Raw genomic sequence first — 11120 nt, 5'->3', positions numbered from 1 at the left:
GACGTCGGAAATGCTCCAATTCTGGACGAGTATGCGATGATACAAACGTCTTCCCCAAATCTGAGCATGGTAGGAGTAATTCACAACCCATATCCCACACACACCCCTCCTACGTAGTACTATAGTACTTGCCATCACACTCTCGTCGCGCCGAGGAAACCATGGGTACAACTCGGGAAACAAAGAGAGCCGCCATCAGGTTCCTGCTTTTGACGAAGAGCCGTTTTCATCCTGGACTTCATCGGCAACCAGTGAGCAGGGTCTGGATCAAACTGCCCGCGACCGCCTTCTTCTTCTGCGGCTGAAAACCCACCATCTCAGGGTTAAAAGTTAAAACACATAGCACACAGGACAGGTTATGGGAGCGGCAGTGCTGGGCAAGCCCACAGGTACCTTCTGGTTGTTGAAGAGGTCCTCCGCGATGGATTCCATTTGCTTTCGCCGCTTCTCCTCTCTCATGAAATCGTTCAAGGTGCCCTTCTCGTAATCAGATTCTCTGCGGAAAGGAAACAGAATACGACAAGCCTTTCAGCGCCAAACCTACCGATGAACGTCAAATTCCATCAGAAGTCATCGTGATCTCACCTGTATGGTTCTCGTGCACATGGAATAAGGGCCTTGAAGCTGTTTCCAGACACGGTTTGCCTCTGAAAAGTTGAAGGTCAACGATTCCGCTGTGTTAGCATTCAACTCTTTGTGCCAAAAAGGACTACATGAGCATATAGATTATAGAATATACCTTTTTGAATCGTTTGAAGTTAACGCCTCCAGTTTCTGATGACGCGGCAGGAGCTGGCCGAAGGACCCTTTTCACAATCAGATCTCGACTGAAAATAACATGACAAGTCTCTTCCCTGCTACTGTCCAAGTTCTCATCCTTTGGCGCCTTGTTCACAAAAACAGCATCACAAGTCTCATCCTGCGCCACCTTGTTTATAACCTGAACATTCTCACCTCCAGCTTTGAACCCAGAAATTGCTGTTTTCTCTATAAACTGAACATCCTCACCTCCAGCTTTGAATCCAGAAATTGCTGTTTTCTCTATGACCTGAACATCCTCCTCCATGGGTTCCGAAATTTCTTCTTTCTCTAGGTTGTTCTGAACATTGATGCTGACCTTTGTTTCTCCTAAATTTACAGCACTCACACTGCTTGTAACTTTACTTTCTCCTTTATCATCAGACATATGCTGAATATGGTGCTGAGACTTGCTAGCAGCAACAGTACGATCAGACATTGCAGTATCAGTTTCGACATCAGAATCCGCCACAATAGTTTCATCCGTTGTATTGGAGGATGTAATCATGTCTGGCAAAAAAAAAACATTTGTAGGTTCAATAAGGCTGGTGGTATATATATGCGACTGCTTAATGTTAAGATGTCCAAAAAAATTGCACGTTCTCCGAAAATGCATATGCATGGAACTTTTAATGCTTACAAGCAGGTGGTTCAATAGCAGCTGCTTCCAAGCGACCAGACAATATAGCAGCAAATAGCTTCACGTCAGTGATCTTGGACAAAGGAAATAGAGGACGCATCTTACTGAACTCCAAAGGAGATTTTGCAGGAACAAGAAGAATTTGTTGGTCATTGTCTCCAGCTCCAGAGTCCTGTTAATTTCATGCTTAAGTCATTCATCTGTTTGCACCTCCCATAAACAAAGAGTACACACCCAGCAATAACAAGATAAATCGTCATGCAAGTAGAGGCAATGAAGCAATCACATAAGGTAGCAACGGAATAAGTAACCGACATTATTATTAACTCAAGCCCTCTTCATCTAGAATTTTGGTGTCTTACTTTTCTAGAGAGAAAATGCATTATTCCTCAAAGGTATCCTCAAGAGAAAAGGAAAAACATTATATAACATAGTATTAGAACACTTACCTGGCTGTTAGCACAAAACTCCTCGATGCTGAGATATTTTGCTCCAGTTGATTCCAGTAACTCTTGTATTTTCTCTCCAAATTTATACTGCAATTGAATAATGTTAGTCAACAGCAAAATGCCTGATGATATGCTTTCAACTTTAACATACACCACCTTTTCTGATGATCCCAGGATAAAAGTATGGCCTGCTAGGCAATTCTCCATGAGCTTGTTCTCAACCATCTTTATATCCATCCCATCAAGAGTCAAGTTTGGAATATATCTGGATCAAGTACCATGAATATATCACCATCTGCTGTTATGGGAGAACCACAAGTTGATGCAAGAATCTACAGAAACTACAACTCAGGTGCTGAAGGTTGCCCATAGCTTACTGTGTACAAGAAGGGATCTCTGTGTGTATGTTCTTTTCAGCCATCGCCTGAAACAGATCAAAACAAGAACTCAAACCTGAAATATACATATGGATGAGAAAGTGTAAATGACACAAGTGAAATAGTTGTTCATTGCTATATAATTTACAGAATCACACCGGAGGACCTCCTCATGTCCATCTATATGTATTAACTTAATTCGTATAATTCAGGTTCTCTGGCTAGAAAAGACCATTCGAGCATCCAAGCAATGCTGCAGGACGGAAAAGGAAAGTACCTTGAACCAGTTTCCCAAGATGATTGGTTTTTTTGTGATGATTGCATCGAGGAGCTCAAGTGTCAATGAAGATGATTCATCCACAAGAACATGTGTACATGTATCAATCCACTTACGAGTAACATATGCACCTTAGAAGGATAATACCAACTTATCAAAATTAAGTAGCAACAAGCATGCCAAAACCTATGCTTACTAATGAACCGACAGCAAGTACATCATACAAGTATAGTTACCACTAACCAATAGATGTCATGACTGCCTGCAATGATCGATCAATTCGTGCTGACTTTTTGCCATGAAAAAAGACCACTATGGGGACAAACGAGAACCTGTCAGGAATATCAGAAGAACCAAGTGTAACTTATACATCCATCTTTTCAACCAAAGCACCAGTACATGTATGAAATAAGCAATAAAAAAATACATAAAAAATGATTGCATGCATTGACAATCTGATAGGAGCTAGCCTCCTACCAGGGTGTATGCATAGGTTATATGGGTAGCTAGCGGGTTGGCAAGGCTGAGGGCGCGAGCGACGGTGCTGCGGCGCCGTGATCGTGAGATGGAGAAGGCCGCCGGTCGGCGGCTAGGGTTTAGGGTTTTCCAGCAGAAGCCGAGCAAATAAGTTTGCTTCTTCTGAATCTCAGAATAGGTCATTACATGAGTATATATATAATCTCAAATATGATAACTGGGCTAAGCCTCTAACTACGATAACTGGGCTAAGCCCGGCTATAAGTAGCCCCGGTCATAACACAATCATTTCGTACAGATAGTTGCACGTGCTAATTAGAAAAAAGATGTGTAAGCAGGGAAGAAGGCACAAGCATGCCGTTGCCCCATTTTTCTTTTATACTAACCTGAAGGTCATGTTGCCATTTCCGAAAGTCACAGTATCGCCATCAGAAAGCACCACAACTTCATCTTTACGTAGCCGACTGCCCTGAGTTCCCTGTACCTTGTTGACAAATGTGCCGTATTTCGAGCGATCAACTACACTAACACATGAAGGGCTTGCTGGAGCACCAGAACGTGGCTCCCAGGCAACCATCTTTTCAACTGCTATCTCCGCATGCACTCGGGATATTGATGTTTCTGTTTGAACGATGTCGCAATCTGTAGCAGAAATGCCGGCGTTAATCTACAATCTCATACATGATATTCATTGTATATTGATAGCCTACGAAATCATGCAATTATATTCACAATCTATCAGTTCTACGGGCTTGCACAAATGGAAACGATATCGACTTTACTGAAAAGAAGAGTGTGGCTCTTGTCCATGGTCTAGTAAATACAGTAGCAAAGTTAAAATCCTTGACTAGACTGCATTTTAGACAAACGAAGAGACGGGACACAAATTAAAACCGTATGAATCAATCAGCGTATCTGAATCCCAAAACATCATTCTCCTCTTTTCCAACCTGCCAAGAGGTTGTGTACAGGAAACTCAACAACTGACCCGCTAACACAACTATCTTATCACCACATATGTACTGATCGGTAATCGCACGGAGAAACAAAACCTGAATGAACCAACAAGCCTTAAACAACAGACCTTTGCGGCCGACCGTGTACGTCCCGGCGGCGGAGATGTAGTACTGCTGCGCCCCTGCAACCCCATGGAAACCATTCGTCACCAAACTGAAAGGAAAAAACTTGTGCACTGCGAGGTCTGCGGAATCGGACGAGGGGGAGGGGGATGACACACCGCGCACTGTGCCGAAGGGGGTCAGCGCCCAGACCATCTCCCTCTCTCTCTCTCAAGGCCTCCTCGCTCTCGTGTCGCGGGTAGAGCTCCGGTGGTCTTTACACCCGCGCTGGGTGGTGTCGGCGGGGGTTTGGTCCAGATGTTCCGTGGCGGCTGCCGGAGGAGCGCGATGGCCGCCTGACACGGCACGCGCGGTGGTGGGAGCGAGTCGTGCTGTTGCCAGTACGTCTCCGCTGAGAGAATACGTAACAGCAAGCTTCTGTTTGTGTTGGATCTGGGCCGATAGCCTAGCTAAGCAACTGGGCTTGGCTGATTATGACGGTGGAAATTCTAGTGCAGCACGTCGTCGGGAAAAAAGAACCTCTGATTCTGTGTATTTCTGTTTCCATTTTCCAAGAATAGCCAATAGGAATCGCTGCATTCTTTTTTTCCAAATTCATGGGCACTGAGTATGCACGGACATAGTTCTTGTAGTCTAGCACAAAGGAAATTTCCTTTATAGCCCGTCCAATGTTGCATTGATTCAGTTGTTGACAAGATTTTAACAGAACCTTTTTTTCTGACATCAAAAATTTCATATTCAGATGAAAGCCGGTTGTGTTTCTTGATGTCCTATCTATCAATAAATATCCTATCAATAAATGTGTGGAGAGTTGTTCGGACATCTTTTGCCTTTCATAAGGCGACAATTGCAAAGCCTTCCTTCCCTCGCTCTCTCCTGGCGAGCCTGTGAATTTTGTCTTCTACATGGTGGCCCTAGTAGATAAGTTAGGATTGTAATTCTTATAAGGAAGGCGTTTTGGTGGATACTGACATTTTTTATTGGAGTCGATTTTTCGGGCTCCTGTCCTTTTCAGATTCGTCCTCGGGGTTGATTAGACGGAGCTCTGTTATAGATTCCTTCTAACTCCTTGGGTGGCAGGTTAAGATTTCCCATCGTGCATATGCAATGGCCAGATTTGGTGTTAGGTTCTTCAAGTTAATTCAAGGGTTTAACGATTTGTGGCTTTAGGGCACTAGCCATTAGGGAGTAGGGACACATGCACAAAGACTTCTTGGTTGCCATCGATAAGGTTAGACCGGTGCAGTATGGGAGCGGCGATAGCGACGCGTCACCGACTTGTTCTCACAACAGTAGTGGTCGTTAGATGGTCCAGAAACCTTGATGTATTTTTATTATAAGGTGATTTGTACTTTTGTTGAACCTTTATAATGGATCTTTATAATAGATATGAGTCATTTCAAAAAATGTATGAGAATTGCATGTATCCCAAGAACCTTTATATAGGATATGGAAAAGATTCTAAAGGTATTCCTATAACTTTAGCTAGCTCATTGAACGACTGATGAAAAAGAACTCAAAACCACTTTAAAATTGGTTAATATAACTTTTTAAAATGGTGGTTACAAAAAACTTGTGTGGTGTCATTGCATGCAACCGAAAGTTCACACATTAAGCTGATTTTAGTCCATTCATGCCAAAACAAGAGTCGAATCCAGTCCTACCCGATAATTTACCTCACACAAGCTATGTCACGAATTGAGGCATAAACAAATGAATGGTAATGAAATAGTAATTCTCAAGAAAATAAGGTATGGTCCACCGAATGGAACGGGGGAAGACTATAGCATGTAGCTAAATAAACCATGTCATGGAGCTCGGTGCCTCTCCACCTTGTCAACTACTCCTTGAAATCAGCACTAGGTTTATATTGTGCGGCATCGGGACAATTGGTAAGTGTTGAAAAATCCAGCATCTTCTTTAGCCCAAATAAGTGTTGGAAATATGCCCTAGAGGCAATAATAAAATGGTTATTATTATATTTCCTTGTTCATGATAATTGTCTATTGTTCACGTTATAATTGTATTAACCGGAAACCGTAATACATGTGTGAATAAATCGAGCACACCATGTCCCTAGTGAGCCTCTAGTTGACTAGCTCGTTGATCAATAGATGGTCATGGTTTCCTGACCATGGACATCGGATGTCGTTGATAACAGGATCACATCATTAGAAGAATGATGTGATGGACAAGACCCAATCCTAAGCATCGCACAAGATCATGTAGTTCGTCTCCTAGAGCTTTTCTAATGTTAAGTATCATTTCCTTAGACCATGAGATTGTGCAACTCCCGGATACGGTAGGAATTCTTTGGGTGTATCAAACGTCACAACGTAACTTGGTGACTATAAAGGTGCACTACAGGTATCTCCGAAAGTGTTTGTTAGGTTGGTACGAATCGAGATTGGGATTTGTCACTCCGTGTGACGGAGAGGTATCTCTAGGCCCACTCGATAATACATCATCATAATGAGTTCAATATGACTAAGGAGTTAGCCACGTGATCATGTGTTACGGAACGAGTAAAGAGACTTGCCGGTAACGAGATTGAACAAGGTATAGGGATACCGATGATTGAATCTCGGGCAAATATCATATCGATAGACAAAGGGAATTGTATACGAGATTAAGTGAATCCCCGACATCGTGGTTCATCCGATGAGATCATCGTGGAACATGTGGGAGCCAATATGGGTATCAAGATCCCGCTATTGGTTATTGGCCGAAGAGGCGGCTCGGTCATGTTTGCATGGTTCCCGAACCCGTAGGGTCTACACACTTAAGGTTCAGTGACGCTAGAGTTGTAATGGGAATTGTATACGTGGTTACCAAAAGTTGTTCGGAGCCCCGTATGAGATCCCGGACGTCACGAGCAGTTCCGGAATAGTTCGGAGGTGAAGATTTATATATGGGAAGTCCAGTTTCGGTCAATGGAAAGGTTCCGGATTTATCGGTATTGTACGGGGACCACCGAAATGGTTTTGTGTTGCATCTATCTATTTATGGTATTGTACCGGGATCGTAGTAATTTCAAAAAAAATCCTACGCCATGCAAGGATCTATCTATGGAGAAACCAGCAACGAGCAAAGGGGTGGAGCATCTTCATACATTTGAAGATCGCTAAGCGGAAGCGTTGCTAGAACGTGGTTGATGGAGTCGTACTCGCAGCGATTCAGATCGCGGTGGATTCCGATCTATGCACCAAACGACGGTGCCTCCGCGTTCAACACACGTGCAACCCGGTGATGTCTCTCACTCCTTGATCCAGCAAGGAGGAGGGAGAGGTTGAGGCAGAGCTCCGGCAGCACGACAGTGTGGTGACAGTGGAGCTACGTGGTACTCCGGCAAGGCTTCGCTAAGCACTACGGAGGATGAGTAGGGCTGCGTCGTGGAGAGATGAATTGTGTGTCTCCAAAAGGCCAAAACCCTCCACTATATATAGGAGGAGAGGGAGGAGGGTGCCCACCCTTAGGGTTTCCCACCCTAAGGGGTGCGGCAGCCCCATCTAGGGCAAGGGGGCGGCAGCCAAGGGGTGGAGGTGCCCTAGGGTGGGCCTTTGGGCCCAAGGGTGCCCTCCCACGCCTAGGGTTTGCCCTTCTCCACCCTTGTGTGCCTTGGGATGAGAGAGGGAGGCGCACCAGCCCACTTTGGGATGGTTCCCTTCCACCTTTCGGCCCATGTACCCTTTTGGGGCTGGTGGCCCTTGCCGGTGGACCCGCGGAACCCTTTCTGTGGTCCCGGTACATTACAGGTGTCGCCCGAAACAATTCTGGCATTCAAATCCTCACTTCCTATATATAAATATTTACCTCCGGACCATTCTGGAACTCCTCGTGACGTCCAGGATCTCATCTGGGACTCCGAACAACCTTCGGTAACCACGTACACTATTTCCCTATAACCCTAGCGTCATGGAACCTTAAGTGTGTAGACCCTACGGGTTCGAGAGACATGTAGACATGACCAAGACACCTCTCCGGTCAGTAACCAACAGCGGGGTCTGGATATCCATGTTGGTTCCCAAATGTTCCACGATGATCTCATCGGATGAACCACGATGTCAAGGATTCAATCAATCATGTATGCAATTCCCTTTTGTCTACCGGTATGATACTTTCCCGAGATTCGATCGTCCGTATCCCCATACCTTGTTCAATATCGTTACCGGCAAGTCACTTTACTCGTTCTGTAACACATCATCCCGTGGCTAACTCATTAGTCACACTGAGCTCAATATGATGACGAATTACCGAGTGGGCCTCGAGATACCTCTCCGTCACACGGAGTGACAAATCTCAGTCTCGATTCGTACAACCCAACACACACTTTCGGAGATACCTATAGTGCACCTTTATAATCAGCCAGTTACGTTGTGATGTTTGGTACACCCAAAGCACGCCTACGATATCCGGGAGTTGCACAATCTCATGGTCTAAGGAAATGATACTTGACATTAGAAAAGCTTTAGCACACGAACAACACGATCTAGTGTTATGCTTAGGATTGGGTCTTGTCCATCACATCATTCCCCAATGATGTGATCCCATTACCAATGACATCCAATGTCCATGACCAGGAAACCATGATCATCTATTGATCAACGAGCTAGCCAACTAGAGGCTCACTAGGGACACATTGTGATCTATATATTCACACATGTATTACGGTTTCCGGTTAATACAATTATAGCATGAATAATAGACAATAATCATGAGCTGGAAATATAATAATAACAACTTTATTATTGCCTCTAGGGCATATTTCCAACAGTCTCCCACTTGCACTAGAGTCAATAATCTAGTTACATTGTGATGAATCAAACACCCATAGAGTTCTCGTGTTGATCATGTTTTGCCCGTGGAATAGGTTTAGTCAACGGGTTTGTGACATTCAGATCCGTATGTACTTTACAAATATCTCTATCTCCATCTTGGATGTATCCACGAATGGAGTTGAAGCGGCGCTTGATGTGCTTGGTCTTCTTGTGAAACCTGGGCTCCTTTGCAATGGAATAGCTCCAGTGTTGTCACAAAACAGAGTCACCAGGCCCGACGCACTTGGAATCACTCCTAGGTCGGTGATGAACTCCTTCATCCAGACTCCTTCCTGTGCCACTTCCGAAGCAGCGATGTACTCCGCTTCACATGTAGATGTTGCCACGACGCTTTGCTTGCAACTGCACCTGCTAACTGCCCCATTATTCAAAATATACACGTATCCGGTTTGTAACTTGGAGTCATCCGGATCTGTGTCGAAGCTAGCATCGACATAACCCTTTACGACGAGCTTTTCGGCACCTGCATAAACGAGAAACATATCTTTAGTCCTTTTCAGGTACTTAAGGATGTTCTTGACCGCTGTCCAGTGATCCACTCCTGGATCACTCTGGTACCTCCCTACCAAACTTACGGCAAGGTTCACATCAGTTCTAGTACACAGCATGGCATACATAATAGAGCCTATGGCTGAAGCATAGGAGATGGTACTCATCTTCTCTATTTCTTCTGTCGTGGTCGGTCGTTGAGTCGCACCCAACCTCAAACCTCGTAATACAGGCAATAACCCATTCTTAGCCTTATCCATATTGAACTTCTCCAATATCTTGTAAAGGTATGTGATTTGTGAAAGACCAATGAGGCGTCTCGATCTATCTCTATAGATCTTGATGCCTAATATGTAAGCAGTCTCTCCAAGGTCCTTCATTGAAAAACTCTTATTCAAATAGGCCTTGATGCTTTCCAATAGTTCTATATCATTTCCCATCAACAATATGTCATCCACATATAATATGAGAAATGCTACAGAGCTCCCACTCACTTTCTTGTAGATACAGGCTTCTCCATAGGTCTGTATAAACCCAGACGCTTTGATCACCTCATCGAAGCGAATGTTCCAACTCCGAGATGCTTGCACCAGCCCATAGATGGAGCGCTGGAGCTTGCATACCTTGTTAGCATTGCTAGGATCGACAAAACCTTCCGACTGTATCATATACAATTCTTCTTTAAGAAAGTCGTTCAGGAATGTTGCTTCGACGTCCATTTGCCAGATTTCATAATCATAGAATGCAACAATTGCTAACATGATTTGGACCGACTTCAGCATCGCTACGGGTGAGAAGGTCTCATCGTAGTCACCCCTTAAACTTGTCGATAACCCTTAGCAACAAGTCGAGCCTTATAGATGGTCACATTACCATCCGCATCAGTCTTCTTCTTGAAGATCCATTTATTTTCTATGGCTCGCCGATCATCGGGCAAGTCCACCAAAATCCATACTTTGTTCTCATACATGGATTCTATCTCGGATTTCATGGCCTCAAGCCATTTGTTGGAATCTGGGTCCGCCATCGCTTCTTCATAGTTCGAAAGTTCACTATTGTCCAACAACATGATTTCCATGACACGGTTGTCGTACCACTCTGGTGCGGAACGTACCTCAAAAGGATGTGGATGTCGCCTAGAGGGGGAGAATAGGCGCTTTAAAATAATTATGGTTTAGGCTTGAACAAATGCGGAATAAAACTAACATTTAATTTGTCAAGCACTAAACCTAAAACAACTAGGCTCACCTATGTGCACCAACAACTTATGCTAACCAAGATAAACAACTTAGTGATAGCAATATATATGACAAGAAACAATATGGCTATCACAAAGTAAAGTGCATAAGTAAAGGGTTTGGGTAAGAGATAACCGAGACACTTGGAGTCGACGATGTATCCTGAAGTTCACACCCTTGCGGATGCTAATCTCCGTTTGGAGCGGTGTGGAGGCACAATGCTCCCCAAGATGCCACTAGGGCCACCGTAATCTCCTCACGCCCTCGCATAATGCAAGATGTCGTGATTCCACTAAGGGACCTTTGAGGGGGGTCACCGAACCCGTACAAACAAGGTTGGGGCAATCTCCACAACTTAATTGGAGGCTCCCAACAACACCACGAAGCTTCACCACAATGGCATATATGGCTTCGAGGTGACCACAAATGCTCGGGGGAATCTCCACAACTTAATTGGA

General features: G+C 44.4%; 1 protein-coding gene across 1 annotated transcript; it reads right to left on the bottom strand.

Annotated features, from left to right (window-relative positions):
- On the bottom strand, positions 1–4522 carry LOC123431957 (nijmegen breakage syndrome 1 protein). Its single transcript, XM_045115360.1, has 13 exons — positions 4256–4522; positions 4103–4156; positions 3405–3660; positions 2785–2873; positions 2542–2672; positions 2265–2311; positions 2044–2152; positions 1888–1974; positions 1439–1610; positions 740–1308; positions 586–647; positions 394–496; positions 1–301 (listed from the first exon to the last, which is right to left on the bottom strand). The coding sequence occupies exons 1-13, from the start codon at positions 4290–4292 to the stop codon at positions 239–241; spliced, it is 1779 nt and encodes a 592-aa protein (XP_044971295.1). The 5' UTR covers positions 4293–4522; the 3' UTR covers positions 1–238.
- Positions 4523–11120: the final 6598 nt, after the last annotated feature.

The sequence above is a fragment of the Hordeum vulgare genome, chromosome 1H (genome assembly GCF_904849725.1).
Source record: "Hordeum vulgare subsp. vulgare chromosome 1H, MorexV3_pseudomolecules_assembly, whole genome shotgun sequence".
In the NCBI taxonomy this organism is placed as follows: domain Eukaryota; kingdom Viridiplantae; phylum Streptophyta; class Magnoliopsida; order Poales; family Poaceae; genus Hordeum; species Hordeum vulgare.
This window is presented reverse-complemented; position numbering and strand designations above follow the sequence as displayed.

Bases quoted from the DNA above. Each gene is read 5' to 3' on its own strand.
- LOC123431957 (XM_045115360.1), bottom strand. From the start codon at position 4,292: ATGGTCTGGGCGCTGACCCCCTTCGGCACAGTGCGCG. The intron at 2,874-3,404 runs GTTAGTATAAAA...TATTCCTGACAG, and splicing joins AATGGCAACATGACCTTCAG to GTTCTCGTTTGTCCCCATAG. The intron at 1,611-1,887 runs GTAAGTGTTCTA...TGAAATTAACAG, and splicing joins AGTTTTGTGCTAACAGCCAG to GACTCTGGAGCTGGAGACAA.